Source organism: Juglans microcarpa x Juglans regia, chromosome 5S (genome assembly GCF_004785595.1).
Source record: "Juglans microcarpa x Juglans regia isolate MS1-56 chromosome 5S, Jm3101_v1.0, whole genome shotgun sequence".
NCBI lineage: Eukaryota > Viridiplantae > Streptophyta > Magnoliopsida > Fagales > Juglandaceae > Juglans > Juglans microcarpa x Juglans regia.
The window spans coordinates 30,358,451-30,379,168 of NC_054603.1; the positions used below are offsets into that span (position 1 = coordinate 30,358,451).

Here is a 20,718-nt window from a genome sequence, read left to right on the forward strand (position 1 = left end):
TACTCGACTCTTAATCTTAACTATCTTTTTTAAAAATAAACTCAAGATACTGTCCGGTAAAAAATTATAAAAATAGACTAATTTGCAGTGAAAAAAGTGTTCACATTGCATAGAGTTCTTCTATTATACCCTCTCCATATTAATTGATGATATTTTAAAAAAATATCTAAACCTTTCTTAAAAATCAAATTTTATCATTCAAATAATATATATATATATATATATATATATATATATATATATATATATATACACACACACACACATATGTGGTTTACATAAATTTGTAATATAGTTTTTGCACGTCATAAATGGTGTCAATCAGTTGGTGGCTCGATCCTTCAAAGTTGGACCCGACTATGTCCATCGTCAATCACTTTGACCGCGACTGAAAGGAAGGCCAAAAATCCAACTAACGGGAACTGGCTCCGTTGTACGAGTCACGGGGTCATGAGGTACTTATAACCCTACTTGTCCGTCAAGGTACTCTCAATTTCTACATTATTTTTCTTTCAAGTTTGAGTAAACGTCAATATTCAAGCTTGATTCTTTGCTAGTTTTTGCATTGCATGATATATGCAAAGTCTCAAATCACAATTTGAATTTTGCCTAGTGTCGTGTTGTTTTGTGTGATTTTCTTGGAGCTCATTCATTTCTTTTCTAACTAATGTTATCTTGACCTTACTTTATTAAAAACTATAAGAATTTTACCCAGTTCGTAAAATGATAACAATATTAGTATAATAATATTTTTTTAAATCTAAAAAACATATATATTTTTATTTTTATTTATTTTATTTTATATTTATTTTTTCTATCTAATAAATATATATTTTTATTTGTGTATAGAGTACTTGCACTGGAGCGAGTAACAACATCTCAGGGCGAGCATCCTGAAAAGTAATAATGCTTGCGCTAAGGTGAGCATTGTAGGAGAAGTGTGAAACTTGCCCTTTAGAAAGAAAATATCACGCTCGAGGGCACCTGAAGTGAGGAAGAGTACTCGCATCGGGTGGGCGATGGGTGCTCACAACCTGAGAGAAAAGAAATTCAGGCTTGAGTTGAGCATAAGTGTTGGCAAACGTGTCTACATCTCCAAACAATCAACATGGCAGACACTTCGCCTGACCCATCATGGGCAAGGAATGAAGCTCGTTCCAAACAAATGTTATCTTGATCAGAGTTTTGTTCGGATTGGCATGGCTTGGTGATCACAAGCAAGGGTTATTTCTTTACTCTGCTTAGTTATCTCGAGCAATGATTTAATCGGACTGGCATGCTGCTTATCTCGAGTAAGAGTTATTTTCTTCCGTTGCTGGGTTATCCCAAAAAATATCATGATCGAACTCGCATTGTTCAATGATCTTGAGCAAGGGTTATTTTCTTGCTTTAATTGGTTATTCCTAGCACTATGTCAATTGGACTATCCTTACTTGGTGATCCAGAGCACGATTTATTTTCTTGAGCTTCTTGGTTCTACTAAGTATTGAGTTGGTCGAACTGGCCTTGCTTGGTGATCCTGAGCATGCTCTGTTCAGTTATCTCGAGTAGCGTTTTAATGTGACTGGCATTGCTCGGTGATCCTGAGCAAGGGTTATTTCCTTGTGTTGCTCGGCTGCCTTGAGCAGTATTTTGGTTTAGCTGGCATGCTCGGTGATCTTGAGCAAGACATATTTTCTTGCTCTGCTCATTTATCTTGAGTAGTGTGTAAAGGCTGGTCTTGCTCACCAAGCAAGGGTTATTTTCTTGCACTACTCAATTATCCCGAGCAGTGTTTTGATTGGACTGGCTTGCTCGGTGATCTCGAGCAAGTCATATTTTATTATTCTGCTCGATTATCCCAAGCAGTGTGTTGGTCGGACTGCCTTGCTTGGTGATGGCTGTTTTCTTGTGTTGCTCTTTTATCCCAAGCAGTATGTTGGTCAGATGATCTTGTTTGGTGATCCCGAGAAATGATTATTTTCTTCTGCTACTCGATTATCTCAAGCAGTGTTTTGCCTGTATTGACCTTGCTCATTGATCTCGAGCAATTGTTATTTTCTTATATTGCTCATGATAACTAAGCAGAGCAAGAGAATAACTGTTAAAGCAACTTAAAAAATCTTTATCTTGCTTCACAAGTGAAATCAATAACAAAGTTTTGGAGAAAGAGATTACTGTAGTCTCTTGAGAAGGAAACCCTTTATCTGGATTTAATGACACCAATGAAAGGCGAAAGTGGAAGATTTAAGAGAACAATGAATCCAACCCTTCGTTGCGGAGACGATGAGACAAGAATTATTGGCCTAGTTTGAATAGTGAGATGAGATGAGATGATCTGTAAATAATAATGAAATGGTTTGAGTTAAGATATATTATGGAGTTTTGAGAAATGAGAGAGAAAAAATTGAATAAAAATATTATAACATTAAAATATTATTAGAATATAAATTTTTAATATTATTTTTGTTTTGAGATTTAAAAAAGTTGAATTATTTTTATGTTTTATTTAAAAATTTAGAAAAGTTGTAATAATTAAGTGATGATTAGATAAAAAAAACTAAATTTGAAATTAAAAAATATTTATATTTATAGTATTTAAATATTGAAATAAGATGCAATAAGATGAGAAATGAGCTCTTGCTATTCAAACTAAGCCTAAATGATAACAAGAGCATAAATCAATACATGGATTGAGTTAGATGGGTTCTCTGCACCAAAAGAGACTTCTTCTCAAATGATGGTACGATTCTCTAGAAACCTACACCCTTACAACTGATATTGATTAGACGGACTCTTTGCAGCATAAACAACTTGCATGATTCCTTAGAAATTACTGTGCCATTACATATTGAACTTTCAAACTCAAGATTAATTGTAGTGCTTAGTTACATCCTAACTTTTTTACCCTGAGATGAAAAAATCAAGCATCACGTTAATTATTTGGATATTGAGATAAGATAGAATGAGATGAGCTTGAAGCATCTCTATCCAAAACCCTAACTGTTTACGAGCAACACTCATTGCACTCGAATTTTGGTAACAATCCTTCAGTGTATAAGCATTAACAAGAATCTAGGTTGAGAGAAAAATTTAAAAACCCACATAATCTTGAAGTGTACGAAGAACAAATCATGCACCTGCCATAAAACCAGAAATTATGTGGATTGGTGAAACCCCTCCCCCCAGCTTTCCTTCCTTTCCCCAACAGTCAACAACATTGGGAGGAAGAAGATTAGGATCTCATGTGCGGCTGATATCAAAATAGATGTACTTACCTAGAGAAAAAGGAAACTCTGCACTCACTAGTGAAAGCGGAGAGAGAAAAGACCAATTATAGGCCTTGGGGCTAGAATGTGGTAGGGTCTTCAAGGCTTCAAGCCCAACACTTGATTGTCGAGATTTAGTACCGCCACCTTAACAACACCACAACTTGAGGTGTTACACCTCCCTAAAATGCAATAGAGTGGCATGCGGTGTTGCGACAGGGCTATATTTTCTTTTCCTAGATATCTCCTTTTCATTTCCAAACCTCTCCCGATCTGTATCTCCCTTTTCCTCCATTTCTGTTTCTTTTCCTCTATCTCTGTTTCTTTTGTCTTTAGGGCTCTCTTCAAGCTGCACACCTTGGTTTATGCGCTTGGCCATATCTCACAGCGTCGAAAATGTTAAGGATATCTCTCCTCAATTAACGTCTTCCTATATGTGCCATAGTTGACCCGTAATTATAGGAGATTGTTCGCATTTGAATATTGCATATTCTTTCCATTTCTATTGTAATTACCATTAATATGTATTCATTCTATACAATCTATAAATTATATAAATGAAACATATTCACCACTCTAGTGGTGTGGTGATTTTTATCAAACATTCTGATGGTATTACGAGTCTACTTGGATTAACATCCCTCAATCCCGATGGCTTCAGATTGCTCCCCCACCCTTCTTCCCTTCAACACCATGATTCACATGGTAATTGTTGATTTCATGTTTCGGGCGACCTGGGGGCCGGAGGAGCCTCCGATACCAAAGTCAGTAAACATTTTTAGAGTGTAGTAAATAAGTAAGATTGCTTAAAGCCAAAGAGAGTATCCTCCAGCTATTTATACTAGAAACTCGATGAGTAGATCAAGGTTGTCGCTATGGGATCTGAAGTCCTTGTACTGTTTATTTTGTCAGAATTTTTAAATGTGGCGTGGTCCTGCGACGATTCCATTAATGTGGTGTGTCGCCTGGACGGCAAAGCCATTAAATGCAGCGATTCTCCATCCTTCTCCCCTTGGTCTACTTTTTCCTTGGTCAGTTCATGCTTTTTCTGTTAGTAGATCGACAATCCTCTGCACGTTGTGCCTGCTATGTGGGCAAACACTCGATGACTGGACATTATCCGAGGAACCTCAGACCAATGTGTCCCGACAAGTCCTATCTTATGCTGCACCGTCCCTCCCACAGGTCGTGTATAGGAGATCCTCTTAATGGGCCGGATCTGTGTCCTTTCGTCTTGGGTCAGGCTTGACTGAGCCTCCTAGGCCTTTCCACCTCTTATGAGGTCTGGCTCGCCTTGGGGAACACCTTTAGCCAACGCTCCAAAGCCCGTGAACTTTATCTCAAAGATGATCTCCAGTTGATAAAGCCCGACTCCCGTCCTGTTGCTGCGCAAAGGCTTTCTGTGACCAACTCCATGCGATTGGTCAGCGCGATGGTACCGATAAGGTGCACTGGTTCCTTCGTGGTCTAAGGTATGATTTCTCGAGCTTCTCCACTGCTCAGATGGTCCTAATCCCTATTCCCTCATTTGCAGTCTTGATCTCCAAAGCAGAGAGTTTTGAGATTTTTCAAAAATCTCTAGACTCTTCTACTTCCCTTGCTGCGGCATTTACTGCCACCAAAAGCTTCTCAAACTATTGTGGCTCCTCTCACAACCAACGAGGTCGCAATAGTGGCCATGGCAGCAGTTCTTCCAGCCGTGGACAAGGACATTCAAACTCTAGTCAAGGGCATCGTCCTCCAATATGCCAAATCTGTAGGATGGATGACCACTACGCCGATTGGTGTTGCCAACGTTACGCTCAAAGTGAGCCATTTGCTCAACTCGTCGAGGCTTTCACGAGTTCATGCTCTCTCTCTGAAGATGTGGCCTCGGATTGGTTTCTGGATATTGGGCCTTCGGCCAGTATGACAGCGGACCCTTCTCAATTGGATCAATTAACTAATTACATGGGTAAGGATTGTGTAATTGTCAAGAATGGTGCGTCTCTACCCATTACATCTCTTCGATGTCCTGGTAGTTCCCCATCTCACCAAAAATTTGTTGTCAATTAGTAAATTAACATATGATTTTCCTTCATCTGTTATATTTACTAATAATTTGTTTACTGTTCCAAATTGCAAAACAGGAAGAGTGATGGCAACTGGCAAACGTGATGGAGGCTTATATATGCTAGAGCGAGGCAATTCTGCTTTTATTTTTGACCTTAAAAATAAATCTCTTCATGCTTTATATGATTTATGGCATGCACGACTTGGACATGTAAATCATTATGTTATTTCTCTCTTAAATAAAAAAGGACAGCTTTATCTTACCTCTTTGTTGCCTTCTCCTACATTGTGTAGTACATGTCAAATTGTAAAAAGTCATCATTTGCCTTATTCTCGTAATAAACATAGGTCATCTAACGTACTGGATCTTATTCATTGCGATATATGGAGCCATTCTCCTGTCAAATCAAATTTGGGTTTTGCCTACTATGTTCTATTTATTGATAACTATTCATGCTTCACGTGGCTCTAGCTTTTGAAATTGAAATATGATTTTTATAATATTTTTCTTCAATTTCAAAATTTTATGGAAAATTAATATTCTGCTCGTATCAAGATTTTCCAAAGTGACAGAGGTACTAAATTTACTAGTAATTGCTTTAATATTCATCTTCGTAATTTTGGCATTCGCCACAAGCTCTCTTGTCCATACACATTGGCCCAAAATGGTCGCGTAGGAAGAAGCCACTGCCATGTGACTGAGACATGATTGATACTTCTTTTTCATTTCCACATTTCTCCTCGTTTTTGGGTTAACGCCTTCAGCACTGCAGCTTACATCATCAACCGCTTGCTCACACCACTTCTTGGAGGTAAATCACCCTTTGAGATTTTGTATGGTAACTCTCCGAATTATGAAAACTTTCATCCTTTTGGTTGTCATGTCTATCCTTGTTTACGTGATTATATGCCTAACAAACTTTTCCCTCGTAGTACTCATTGCATTTTTTTGGGTTACAATCCCTCTTACAAATGGTTTCGTTGCTTTGATCCCATCACCTCTAGGCTTTACATCACTAGACACGCTCAATTTGATGAAACTCATTTTCCTTCCCTTGATACCTCCCAAGCTCAGCCAATATCCTCACTTCAATTTTCTGATTTTCAGGAATCCAGTCTTTCCCCATACAGACCTGCCTCCCTCTTCCTTTAAAACCCATTCTCCACAAAATACTCAATTTGGGTCTAGCTCGTGCGTTATTTGTACTAATCCAGTGAATGAGTCATTGCAGGCACCCGATTCCCTTGCATGTCCCTTTTTGCAGCACACGGCTCCTAATCCGCCTCCTTCTGAGACCAATGGAGATTCCTATTCTGCTGATTCCACTCCTGCTGCAATATTTCCGTTAGGCTCTCATCCTATGCTCACGAGAGCCAAAATTGGTATTTTGAAGACTCATCATCCGGCCAATCTTAGTTTCTTGGGCTCCTTTGGTCTTCTTCCTGCTCTTCTTGCATGGACTGAGCTTAAAGGCTTCAAATCTACTACTAAGAATCCTGCTTGGCTAGCAGCCATGGATGAAGAAGTTCAAGCACTGGAAAATAATCGTATCTGGACTTTGGTCCGTCGACCTGCCAACACGAACATTGTGGGCTCCAAAAGGGTCGGACCAAATATGTGCCCGATGGATCCATTGAGCGTCTCAAAACCCGCCTTGTTGCCAATGGCCATACACAGGTACCTGGTCTTGACTACACCAATATTTTCAGTCCTGTAATCAAGGCTACCACTATCCGTGTTGTGCTCTCTCTTGCTATGACACACAAATGACCTCTTCGCCAAATTGATGTCAAGAATGCGTTTCTCAATGGTCATCTCACTGAACATGTTTATATGGAACATCCTCCTAGGTACATTGATCCTTCCTACCCTGATCATGTCTGTCAGTTGAAGAAAGCATTCTATGGTCTCAAGCAAGCCCCCTGTGCCTGGTTTCAGTGTTTCAGCTCTTTTCTAATCCATCTTGGTTTTTCTTGCAGTCGTGCAGATACATCTCCTTTTATCTTTCATAAGAAGTCTGGTATTATTTACTTGTTTCTTTATGTTGACAACACCATTATTGCAGGTAATAACTCATCTCTTCTTGACAACTTTACTTGTAAACTCAATTCTGAGTTTGCTATTAAGGACTTGGGCCATCTCAATTACTTCCTTGGTCTTGAAGCTTCACCCACTACTGATGGTCTCTTCATCAGCCAGCCAAAATATGCACGAGATATTCTTACTTGAGTTTAGTTACATGACAACAAGCCTGTTAACACTCCCATAGTTGTTTCTCAGCATATGTCCGCTGATGGTCCTCTGTTTTCATATCCCACTCTCTACAGATCTCTCGTTGGTGCACTTCAGGACTTGACCATCACGATTCCATATATGGCTCATGCTGTCAACTCTGTTAGTCAATTTTTGCATGCTCCCACTAAAGATCACTTTCTTGCTGTTAAGCGTATCCTCCGTTATGTTAAAGGGACACTTCATTTTGGCTCAACATTTCGTCCATTTGCCTTTCATGGTGCTCTTGTTACCTACTTTGATGCCGATTGGGCCAGATGCCCTGATACTCGCCATTCTACTTCTGGTTATTCTATTTATTTTGGCGATAATTTGGTTCCTGGAGTGCTAAAAAGCAGCCAACTGTCTCTATCCCAGTTATGAATCTGAGTATCATGCTCTTGCTTTCATTGTCTTTGAAATCATTTGGCTCCCCCATCTTCTTCGTGACCTCCGGGTTCCCATTCCACAACAACCTTTTCTTTTATGCGACAATAAAAGTGCAATCTTTTTGAGTTCCAATCTAGTTTCTCACAAGCAAGCTAAGCATGTTGAATTAAACTACCATTTCCTCCGTGAACTTGTTGTCCTTGGCAAACTCCGAACACAGCATGTCCCTTCTCATTTATAGGTTGTTGACATTTTTACCAAAAGTGTCCCTAGACCTCTATTTGAGTTTTTTCAATCTAAGCTCCATGTTTGATCCAATCTGATGCTTAGCTTGTGTGGGGGTGTTGAGGATATCTCTTCTCAATCAACGTCTTCCCATGTGTGCCATAGTTGAGCCGTAATTATAGGAGATTGTTCTCATTTGAATATTGCATATTCTTTCCATTTTTATTGTAATTACCATTGATATGTATTCAATCTATACAATTTGTAAATTATATAAATGAAACATATTCACCACTCTAAAAGTGTTGTGGTTTCTCAGAAAAAATTCATCAGAAGGCATCTTGTGAAAGACATTTACCTGAGATAAGTAAAGTCCAAAAGGATAAAAAAGCAATTTGCCCCATCAAACACAAATCACTATTCAGCAGCTCATAACCTTTTTTTTTTATTTTTTTATTTTAAAAAAAGAAAAGCTAAAGATTGACGTTCACTTTAATATCCGCATTTACAAGGACTTTACCTGATAGTTCTGGACCTCTTGTTTGGCTGTCGAGAAGAGCCAGGAAAACGTAAGAAACTATATATTTTTCTAAGCAAACATTTCATATAATAGAAAAGGACACCATGCTAGTTGCACACCAAATGTGCACCCAAATATGTATACCAGTGTAAATAAATTTTTTTATTTTTCTTTTAAGTATTTTTTAAATATTCTTAACCATTAAGAAAAAAAAAATATATTTACAAATAATCACTTTTTTAACTATTTATATATATATATATATATATAAAAGTGGACATATTTGGAGTCCTACTAGCATTTTCCAATAGCAATGGAGCAATAAGACAGCCTGAGGCCCTTTCTTTATATCGGGTGCTTCTCCCAATAAAAAAATGTTTGGTTTGTTTTTATAATTATTCTCGTCTCATTTTATCTAATCATTATAATTTTATCAAATTTTTATATAAAGTAAAATAAACAATTTAATTTTTTCAAATTTTAAAATAAAAATAATATTAATAAAATATATTCTAACAATATTTTATTCAACTTTTAACTTTTATTACAACTGCAAAAACAAAAGCAAGAAGTTAACACTACCAAATCTATAACCCCAAGTTGGCTGCGAATTCTGCAACATAAACTCATGATATTCAATTATCAATTAAAGTAATTTTTTGGGTGCTGTACCATGAACAAACTTATGAAAATCAGTTTCATTTGACAGTGTCTAAAGAATATTTGTGCCATAGCTATACAACTTGCGCGAAAGGCCATGGAAATTCAGATACACTGCAAAAACGAGTACTGTTTCTTCTCATCTGGATACAGATCTCTGTATCGTTAAATATTGTTAATTCAAGCCCAATTGCTGGTCCGTTAGACCTCTGCTATTCTGGGAAGATGGAACTTCCGACCCTGGGGACTGAGGCCCAGCCCCTGAGAAGAACACACCGTAAAAGATATTCAAAATTCGGTCAGACGATCAAAAGAGCAATTTTTTTTCTATTTTCTGAAACCTAAAGTTGCGTGCCAACTGTCCCCACTGTCATACTCTCTATGTGTACTTGTCCGCCATTCAAAACGATTCCACGTAATAATCTCACCTCTGTTGAATAAGCCCGAACCAATCTCGCCTCTGGTTTTGTTTGTTTCAGAACTCCCTAACCCCCATCGCAGCTCTGTTTTCCATTTTTTCTCTTCTACTCCGTCGCCATGACAAAGCAAGGTCCGTTCTCTCTTTAGTCATCGCAATTTGATTCTTCTGCTCTGTAAATTCTATTTATATTGCTTCGCTCTTTCGTCAGAGCTCTCTGATTTTGTACAATACTTCCGTTGGATATCTGTATTTTAATATTGGAGATTCGTTTGGTTTGGAGAGAGTTTATTTTATTTTTTCATTGAGGTCATCGATTGTGTTCAGGACCTGTAATTGCCTCACCATTGATCGTATAAACTTTAATTGAATCTTGGAATTCGTTCTTAGACGGACTTCCAAGTGCCTCTTCTTTGGCCTTTGCTATTTGATCGTTTCCTTAATGGTACTTCGAATTGTTCTTCACCCTGCTGCTGCTATTCTCTTAATCATTATTAGCTATCTTACGGTTGTTTCTTAGGAGCAGTTAATGCTGATGGTTATTTCGTTGTGTATTCTAATGAAGATTCAACTTCGATATCTTGCAGATGATCTTGAACAAAATGCAAACACTTCTTATTTTAATTTGCCGCCATTGGGTATTTCCATTGCGTTTCCACAAGCAACTCCAGCGTCCATTTTTCCTCCTTGTGGTATGGATGATAACTTTTTCCCCGGTTGTGCTACATGCTTATATTGGCTTGTGATTTCATTTTTTTTTCCTATCACATGAATTAATTAGTAAAATGATTTTCGCAAGTAAAAACATATGTGAAAAATTAATATTGTACAAAAATCTATTTTATTTCAAATGGAGAGAAATTTGGTAGATATTACCTCATTGTGCTTCCAGTATAACATGAAACTTTACTTTTTATGTACCGTTAATTTCAGTAGATTGAGGGTACGAATCTGGTCCCTCTATTGAGATGATACACCCCATGGGAGATCTTATCAATTGATTGTAGCAGACTGTTTGGCATGTCGTGCTCAAAATAAAACAGCCAGGCCACCATTGCTATCTACTTACCCTTACTAGTCTGCAAGACGAGGTTTTAAACAATGCCATCTTTGTATAGAGCGAAGAGGAGGAGCACAAAGAAGAATAAACCTCTCTGCCTACCTGACATTGGGCTCGTGTGTATCAATTAGGTGGATTAGAAGAGCCTGTCTATTCGTACTGTGGATTAGTACCTTGTGCAGAGATTAAATACTTCCCAACAAATATCAATAGAGCAAAAAGTTGAAGTTTTGATATAGCTGTATATTTCAAATAAATTCTGTTAATTGAGTAAATCCAAATGGTCAAATGTGACATTTTTAATTAATGGAAACTATTTCACTAATATTTCTTCCAAAAAATTAAAAATACCCAACACATTATCACTGCTAACAATCCATGCATTTAGAACTCGTTGGGCTAGACACAAGAGACTACTTTTATCTCTACCTGGGAGAGGATAAGTTATATGTATTTTTTCTCCTTACCATCAGTTCTTGGCATCAAAATTTGGGGAAGCTTAGATCTATATTTATTAGCAGCTCATTTTGTAATCATATGAATAGTCGCATGAGGTGCTTTGAACTAGGTTCTTTTGGTAATGAATCATGCTGCACATGCCACATGGTTCACCATCAGTCTCTTGTTTGTTCCTTCTCTCAAATTATTCTGGTTATCATTTTCCCATTATTAGTTTGAGGGCACAGTATACTTTTTTACCCCACCTGGTAACATATGTTTTGCACTTTTTGTCTTGATCTTTAACAATTACAGCTTCAGACTATTATCAACTTGATGATCTACTGACTCCTGAGGAGCAGGCTGTCAGAATGAAAGTAAGGGCGTGCATGGAACAAGAAATAGCTCCAATAATGACAGAGGTATCTTTCTCGTGTTGCTTGTATTATTTATTTTTATTATTTTTGCTATTATTTCAATGCTAAATTAATAGTATCTTGGTTCTACTAATAATTATAGCTGTCTTTGTGATTACAACATGAAATTGTGTAATGTTATTTGGCATTGAGACATCGATGCCTTTATCATTCAATGCGATAGAGATTGTAATACAAAGTAATAGTTCTACATTTTTTTCCCTTTTTTCTCAGTATTGGGAGAAGGCCAAATTTCCGTTTCATGTTATTCCAAAACTTGGTGCCCTGCGTATTGCTGGTGGCACAATCAAGGTAATTTGTGCATCTTTTTCTACCCACCCCTCTACCTCTCTTGCTTGAGGTGTAAATTGTGGTGGATGGGATTCTTAGCTAGTTCTGATTCTCAGGGTTATGGTTGTCCTGGTCTCTCCATTACGGGAAGTGCTCTTGCTACAGCTGAAGTTGCGAGAGTTGATGCAAGCTGTTCTACTTTCATATTGGTGCATTCATCTCTGGCAATGCTCACTATTGGTGAGATCTTCATGGTACCTTTGTTTTGTATTTAGCTGACAATTGCAGCTGTTTGTTTTTTAAATAAATAAATACAAGATGCTTTTAATAAATCATAATATCGTATTTTGCTTGTCTGGACCACCAAGTATAGCATTTTGTGGATCAGAGGAACAGAAGCAAAAGTATCTACCATCTTTGGCACAGCTAAAGACAGTAGGTTGTTGGGTAAGTAGCCTATTTTGGCATCGTGTTATAGTACAGGGTTTAAAAAAGATGTTTGATATGTGCCTCTGTCAATGCTGAGTTACTTAAATATGCTGTTTCCACATCTTAAGGCTTTGACTGAGCCTGACATTGGAAGTGATGCAAGTGCTTTGAAAACAACAGCAACAAAGGTTCTTGCTCTCAACTTCTTTCTGTCTCTCTTTCTATAGCACATAATACCAATTTACATTTATAAAATACATGATTACATATGTACTTGAGCTTGATATTCTAAAATCACATACAATATATAATTGTTTTTGCTTTTGCATTTGAAAGATCAGGTGGAAGGAGGTTGGATACTTAAGGGCCAAAAGCGCTGGATTGGAAACAGTACCTTTGCAGATTTGTTGGTTATTTTCGCCAGGAATACCGCAACAAATCAGATAAATGGGTATGTGATATGCTGTATGATATGCAGGATGCTTCACCCTATATTTGCATGCTGGACATCTGTTTGCACTCTTTGATTCTTTTTCATCCACAAAGACATTCAGATACTACTTCATGCAATGTCACCTATAGTATGTTGGAAAATATGCACATCTACTCTAACCTGGTAGTGACATTATGATTGTCATGTTGGGCATTTATATCCATGTTAAAAGCTACACTTGTTTGTATTATTAATAATGCAGTACATTATCCATTCTCTCGAGTTTTTTCCCTTGACTACTAGATACACTACTAATTAACATTCAGAAAGTATTTTGATGCGACATATTTTGCACCAAGTGATACCCAAATATTCCATTCCAAAAACATTAGAGGTTGCAAATAGATTTTAGTGAAACATGATAACCATAACAATCTTTCTTATATTTCAGTACAGCCCAAAAAAAAAGAGTCTCATCAATTTTGGGATGGGGAAATTCTTTTTAGGGTCATATGGACCAAGCAGATCAATTGTTTTCAGTCGTGAAAAATTGAGACCAATCACCTAAAAATGAGACATTGAGACCCTACATGAAAGTAAAGAAATTGTGTTTTCCAACATATGCAAGACTCTTCGCATGTATAGATCCTCAGGTTTTTCCATATGCAAGACTTTCAAAGTACTGAAAAAAGTTTTATTCATTGGATGCAATCCTTGACACCTGCAAGGGTTGCAAATTTAGGGTCATCAGTTGCCCACCATTTGATAAATGAGGTGATTTTTGTACTCACTTTTGTTTGGAAATGCCTAATTGTTGGTTTTCCACATCAGCATCCTCTCATGCATGTGTTATATTGCCGCTTTCTCTTTCAGATTTATAGTAAAGAAGGATACTCCTGGATTAACAGCTACAAAAATAGAAAATAAAATTGGCCTGAGGATTGTTCAAAATGGAGATATTCTCTTGAAGAACGTTTTTATTGCTGACAAGGACAGGTTACCTGGCGTTGATTCCTTTCAGGATACAAACAAGGTACGGTTGTGAGGAGTTGGGTGATGATGATCCAGTCCCTTACCATTATTTGTGTGCTTTCTGCTTTGTTTGGGATTTTCTGTAAATTATCATACATAAGCATGCAGAATGGAGTATTTGGTTGCGACAATACATCAATTTTCATCATATAAAGTTTTATGACATGGGTGGAAACACATAACTATAATGGTGTAACCGAACTTCAAATAGACTCATTGTGGACCAGTTGGATTACACCACAAAGCTTACTGTAAGTACCTTATTTGCAGACTTTGTAATTGTAACTTTTGGTGACCAGGACTATGCCTCTCTCTCTCTCTCTCTCTCTCTCTCTCTCTGTAACACTTTTTGTTGTTCTGAAAGGTACAAGGTGTAATAAGGTATTCACTTTGAATCGATTGCTCTACATTTGAACCAAACAAACTGTTTTCACAATAACAAAGATTTGAAACAGTCATTTTGCGTTGATATGTAATGCTTGCCAAAAATGATCACCATTGTGTTTCAATGGTGCTAGCTTCCATGAGTTTCTTGTTTCTTCCTCAAGCACCTACATTCTTCTAGGTGTTTTCTCTCGTATACTTTCTATGTACTACAGTTATGCCTATTTATTGATTCAATAAAATCTTATTCTTACCTATAAAGAAAAAACTCACCATTGTGTGGAACATGCCTCTCTTGGGTGGTGTTCTGCCCTCATTGAAGTACGAAAAGCTTAATTCCTCGATCTTGAATGTTTGGCATGACTTCTACCAAATCTATCAGTATTGGTTCACTCAATCATACATGCACGCAACTGCACACACTTCCAGCAATCTATGGGAATCCAAAATTGTTCATTGCGTCTATGAACTTTCTGTTCACAAGTATCTGCAGTGCTTTTCTGCATGAGTCTGGAGTATGTGCATTGCTGGTTTCCAATCTCTCTGTCAGAGTAGTTCCTGGATTTCTAGAAATTCATGTATATTCTTTGATTTTCATGTTGCTTATCTGAAATTTCCGACTCGAAACAGATTCTCGCTGTTTCACGTGTTATGGTTGCATGGCAACCTATTGGCATATCAATGGGCATCTATGATATGTGTCACAGGTATGAGACTAAATGCTGCTCTTCTTCACTGTGATATTTTATTTTAAGCTTTTGGTATCGCCTACTCTAAATTCCAACCCATCTTAAGGTATCTGAAGGAGAGGAAACAGTTTGGAGCACCCCTTGCAGCTTTCCAAATCAACCAACAGAAACTCGTTCATATGTTGGGTAATATTCAAGCCATGATTCTTATTGGTTGGCGCCTCTGCAAGTTGTATGAAAGTGGGAAAATGACTCCAGGTCAAGCTAGCTTGGGGAAGGTACGATTAGAAATCTTTAAACTTGTGATGCATATTTTTTAAGTATGTGTCGCTGACAATTTCTACAATTCTTCAGTCATGGATCACACTGAAGGCCAGAGAAACTGCTGCTATTGGACGGGAGTTACTCGGTGGCAACGGCATTTTGGCTGATTTTTTAGTTGCAAAGGTATTCATGCTTTTCTCTTGATTGAAAAATTTAAAGCAACATGTATGAAGGATTGGATTTGGAGTCTGGACTAGGTCTGCAAAATTAGAATGTGAAAATTGATCTATTATTTATGTCTAGATATTATTGATCTATTATTTATTTTTTCTTGGCGGCATCATTGCAGGCATTCTGCGATCTGGAACCAATATACACATATGAAGGCACCTATGACATCAACAGCTTGATCACAGGTAGGGAAATCACTGGTATTGCCAGCTTTAAGCCAGCTGCATCGAGCAAACGAAGCCGTCTGTGAAATGTGTTTCCTTCTCGCCCTGTTGTTTGGAGACTTGTGTTCCTTTTATATGGTGTTAGCCTGGCTGATTAAGAGACTGTAGTCAATAAGAAACAGGCCCCTTCCAAAATTGAATAACTTACACAAATGATGTATAATATATATATGAAGATGGAATGAAATAAAATGCCGGAATTTTCTTTCAGGCTTTTTTTTTTTTGCCCCTTACACTCTACTGACCTGTAGTTCTAACAGTAGACGTCCGAAGTTGCTATAGCAGTCGCAACGATACGTACGGCCAGCTACGTGGGTTCCCAGAATGGAGTGAAATTTGCCCATCTAAAGTTATCTAATTATCCTTCAGGTAATGGTCCCCTCTCTAAAGTCGTTTTGTTCCCGAAATAGCACCACTTCTTTGGACTCTTCCATGCTGCTATCTTTATCACGTGCTTTTCCAAAGGTGCTACTTCTTTGGTGTTTTTTTTCTTGAAGTTTTATAATTTATACAAAGATATCTCACAAAATTAATTAATATTGATAGGTTAAATCTATTTTATAATAAAAAATTTTACAATCTAACGTATTGCGTTAAGTCGCGTTAGTTTGAAAATTTACTTTTGTATAATTTATTTGTGGTTAAAGTATTTTTTTTGGATACAGAATTCATGATATATGTGCTTTCTTTCTTTTCTATTCTTTTTTTTTTTTGGCAGTAATATTTTTTTAATAATCAAGACAAATAAAATAAAAATAGAAATTATTATATACTTCTAGATTGTGGATGAAGTACTACTCATCCTATATATCTTACAAAATCACTCATTTTTAATGACTTGCACATTCTAATAGGATGAATATATCATTTGTTCGTACTCTTCCAAAAAATAGAAAAGGGAAAAAAAACACTTAAATGACACTCAAAAATGTCATTTTAGATCACATATTTGATAGCTGATGATTACTGCTATGAGCTGGATAACTTTAATGACACAAAATCACTCATAAATTAATTGCTGCATGGATAACAAACACGTACAGATACCGTAAACCCCAAGTACATTAATTGATGCTCCTACGACCTAAGCTTCTTCTCGTCGAACACAATTGGCAGACAAATTAATTCTGCCCCTAATATTCAAAAGAAAAAAAGAAAAGAAAAAAATCTGCCCCCTACCCGAGCATCTACTTACGAGAGAAACTATGAGAGACTGAGGTCAGATTAATTCTCACCAAACAAAGCTATCACTATTCATTACCACCTGATTCTCACGCTTCAGCTTCTCTCTGCAAGCCCCAACTCCTAATCTGGACCTGAAGCTGAGAAACTGCGGCCAAGAACCTGACGCTTTGAGCTGGATTGAGTATCTCCACCACTTTTAGTGTCGTGTTCATTCTCAGCGCATCAACATTGGCCACCACCGACTCCAATGCCGACCTCCACGCCATGAACACAATGTCCTCCTCCCTTATTTCTCCGTCCATTGACAGCTCCCCACGCCTCAGAATCTCCAGCAACGATGGTGCCGCCATGCTCTCCTGAATCTTTGCCAGCTCATGGTTGAGTTCCTTTTCCTCCACCTTCGTCTCCTCCATCAACTTATTCATTCTTTGGTGCTAGTCCTTGGACAAGTCGTCGACCGAGTTGCTGACGAGGCAGAATACCAGACCAGGTTTGAAATCGGCGATCTAGAGGAAGGTATGCTTGAAGGAGGTGAATGTCATACACTGAAGTGCAGAGAGGAAGAGATGAAGTGTAGAGATGAAGAGAATGATTTGGGGGAGTTAAGCTTGTTGTTGTGCGAGGTTGTTTGGGAAAGCTGAAGGTGGATTAAATGGTGCGAGCCTATCATGGGTCAAGCTAAGCAGTATAGGCCGTGAGGCTCAATGTCTCTTTTTTTAGTTACTTTATCTTATTTTATTTTTTAGTTAGTCCAATGGGCCAGTCAGCCCATTCCAGTCCAATCAAGTCTGTATTTCCATTTCTTTTAATTCAGTATTCTGTTTGTTTTGTTGTGTCATGTAGTGAGTGTCTAGAAAGGGAATATAATTCTGTTAGTTGATGTGCAGAGTGGTCAGTCCCATAAGTAGGATGATGTAGGCATTTTCCTTTTTTATGCAAAACTGGAATGGATTTTTCTATTTCCTTTCTTTCTCTTTTCTCCTGGAGGACCTTACTCTTGAAGTGAGCTATCATTCTAATTTCAGTCATCTCAACTTCTCTTTTTCGTGTATCACATTGATTTACAATTTTAGAATACAAGAAAGGGTTACAAATACAAGCGTGTTACATTCTTGATATTAGAGATTGGATCCCAAGTGTCCAAGCATGGCTAAAGGAACACAGCTGAATCAACTCTAGGATGGCCTCACAGCTTTGAAGAAATCCACTGATTCACAAATGAAGACATTAAAGACCGAAATGCTAGTCCTCAAGAAGAAATCAGATTCGGTGGTGCAGCAATTGACAGCTTTGACAGTAGAGCTGCAAAAGAAAAACAACAACTGTGGAAGAGGAGAATCTTTGAACAACCAGGAGTTTAGAGAGGAGCAAGTGGATTAAAATAGGGATAATCATGCTAGATAGGTACAGATTGACTTTGCATTTTTTCATGGTGAGGGTCCAAGTGGTTGGTTATACAAAGTAAACCATTACTTTACTTATTACAATACTCTACCTCAACATAAATTAAGGCTGGCATTCTTTCACATGGATGATCAAGCTTTAGTTTGGTTTCAAGATCTAGAGGAGTTAGGGGAAATAAGGGAGTGGGAAGATTTCACTAAGGCATTGTTGACCAGATTCGGGCCATCATCTTATGATGATCCCCTGGAAGCCTTGACAAGACTTAAACAAATAGGATTTGTGGAAGAGTATAAAGCCAGGTTTGAAGGGTTATCTAATAGATTGAGGGGTTTGTTGGAAGGGTATAAGTTAAGCTATTTTCTCAGCAATTTAAAAGATGAGATTAGACTACACGTGCATATGTTTAATCTTAGAGACTTGTTAACGGCTTATAATCTTGCAAAAAATATAAGAGGAGAGTGTGTCTGTGTACAAAAAACAGTTTCGGGGTGGGGGTTACCATGAGTTAGGCATTCTTAAACACAACCCCAACATTAGCCCAAATAGCCACCTATCCATCCAAAAACACAACTATAACCCAAGCCCAACCCAAACAGTAACAACTCTAGCCAAAAAGCCATTGTCCCAGTTCAAAAAATTAAACCTCACCAAATGAAAGAAAGGAGGGATAAGGGTTTGTGCTATTATTGTGATTCCAAGTGGAATCCGAGCCACAAATGCCAACGACCCAAATTATTTTTTACAGAGGAGGTGGAGGAGGAAGATGTTGCCGTGGAAGAAAAGAAGATAGAGTTGGGGATGAAGAGGTTTTGGATTTTGTTGATAATCCTAACCAACCTGAAATTTCATTACATGTAATCATTGGGTCCATAAGCTCAAAAACTATGAGAATTAGAGGGAAGATAGGAAATCAGGAGATGGTAGTTTTAATTGACTCGGGGGAGCACCCACAACTTTGTGGACCCCTAAGTTATTAAAAAAGGGAATACTCCTATCAATCTACCTGAGAAGGTGAGGGTTAAAGTGGCGAATGGAGAACAAGTTAGTAGTGAAGGGGGGTGTTTTAACCTGAGAGTGAAGTTACAAGGCATTGTTTTCCTTATTGATGCCTTTGTCTTAGTGTTAGCAGGTTGTGATATGGTGTTAGGGTTCAATAGTTGTGGGAGTTGGGACCTATTCTATGGAATTTCAAAGATTTATCCATGAAATTCCAGCAAGGGGAGAGAGCAGTAGCATTACAAGGTTTGTGGGCTTCCAACCAAATTGAGGAGGGAAATTTGAACATGAATCACAAGCTGGAAAAAAGAGGACTACTACTACAGTTAGTAGAAGTGTCAAGTGAAAAATCAGCAAGTGAGATACCCCCACTTGTGCAGAAATTGTTGGGACACTATGCTGATGTGTTTGGAGATCCAAAAGGTTTACCTCCACAAAGAAGTCATGACCATTCTATCACCCTAATCCCAAACACCAACCCAATCTCAGTAAGACCATACCTCTTATTTTCAAAAAGATGAAATTGAAAAAATTGTGAGGGAACTACTAACCTCTGGAGTGATAAAACCAAGTCATAGCCCTTATTCATCCCCTGTTTTACTTGTAGGAAAAATCGATGGGTTAGGGAGAATGTGTGTGAACTATAGGGCTTTGAACAAGGTAATGGTGAAAGATAAATACCACATTCCCGTGGTGGAGGAGTTATTGGATGAACTCAGTGGGTCTAGATGTTTTCTAAGCTGGATCTTAGGTCGGGGTATAACCAAATAAGAGTCAAACTAGATGATATTCACAAAACTGCCTTTCAGACCCATGAAGGGCATTATGGTTTTTGATAATGCCTTTTGGGTTAACTAATGCCCTCTTGACCTTCCAAAGTCTAATGAATGATATATTCAGATCATACCTGAGAAAGTTTATTCTAGTGTTTTTTGATGATATTTTGGTCTATACCAAGACCTTGGAATGTGCAGGACTTAAGAGTGACTTTGGAGCTTTTGAGAAAACATTGTTTGCAGGCTAAGCTTTCTAAATGTAGATTTGCTACTGAGGAAGTGTTATATTTGGACAATTTGATTTCTGTTGTGAGTGTAAGGATTGATCCAGAAAAACTGGCAGAAATGAAGAGTTGGCCTTTCCCACTACCCTTAAGTCATTTAGGGGTTTTTTGGGATTAACTGGGTATTATAGAAGATTCATTAAAGGGTACGGAAGTATTGCAACTCCTTTAACCCAGTTACTTAAGAAAAATCAGTTTGTTTGGACTGAGGAAGCTAGGAAGGCCTTTGAGGAGTTGAAAGGGGCAGTGACTCAACCCTCGTTTTAGCCGTGTCAAATTTTACACTACCATTTGTGGTGGAGTGTGATGCATCAGGAATTGCTATAGGGGCTATCCTTATGCAAAGAAAGAGGCCTATAGCCTTTTATAGTCAGTCTCTAAAAGGAAGGATTTTATC

At 37.8% G+C, this 20,718-nt stretch overlaps 2 protein-coding genes across 3 annotated transcripts; one reads left to right on the top strand and one right to left on the bottom strand.

Annotated features, from left to right (window-relative positions):
- Positions 1-9,818: 9,818 nt before the first annotated feature.
- On the top strand, positions 9,819-15,886 carry LOC121268046 (acyl-coenzyme A oxidase 4, peroxisomal). Of its 2 annotated transcripts, XM_041172156.1 has the most exons (14): positions 9,834-9,917; positions 10,113-10,230; positions 10,373-10,477; positions 11,599-11,705; positions 11,934-12,011; positions 12,107-12,230; positions 12,364-12,437; positions 12,548-12,607; positions 12,761-12,870; positions 13,726-13,885; positions 14,899-14,975; positions 15,064-15,235; positions 15,312-15,404; positions 15,571-15,886. In XM_041172156.1, the coding sequence occupies exons 4-14, from the start codon at positions 11,655-11,657 to the stop codon at positions 15,700-15,702; spliced, it is 1,131 nt and encodes a 376-aa protein (XP_041028090.1). In that variant the 5' UTR covers positions 9,834-9,917; positions 10,113-10,230; positions 10,373-10,477; positions 11,599-11,654; the 3' UTR covers positions 15,703-15,886. The 2 variants fall into 2 exon arrangements, with proteins under 2 accessions (XP_041028089.1, XP_041028090.1); XM_041172155.1 differs by lacking the exon at positions 10,113-10,230 and having other exon boundaries at positions 9,819-9,917.
- A 1,061-nt stretch (positions 15,887-16,947) lies between these two features.
- LOC121267298 (protein DOG1-like 4) lies at positions 16,948-17,274 on the bottom strand. Its single transcript, XM_041171144.1, has one exon. The coding sequence runs from the start codon at positions 17,272-17,274 to the stop codon at positions 16,948-16,950; it is 327 nt and encodes a 108-aa protein (XP_041027078.1).
- Between the last annotated feature and the right edge of the window lie 3,444 nt (positions 17,275-20,718).

What these genes read in the sequence shown, in the direction of transcription:
- LOC121267298 (XM_041171144.1), bottom strand. Translation starts at nt 17,274, where the DNA reads ATGGAGGAGACGAAGGTGGAGGAAAAGGAACTCAACCATGAGCTGGCA.
- LOC121268046 (XM_041172155.1), top strand. An exon ending in GTCCATTTTTCCTCCTTGTG is followed by an intron (nt 10,478 to 11,598) that starts GTATGGATGATA and finishes TAACAATTACAG; the next exon opens with CTTCAGACTATTATCAACTT. An exon ending in ATCTATGATATGTGTCACAG is followed by an intron (nt 14,976 to 15,063) that starts GTATGAGACTAA and finishes ACCCATCTTAAG; the next exon opens with GTATCTGAAGGAGAGGAAAC.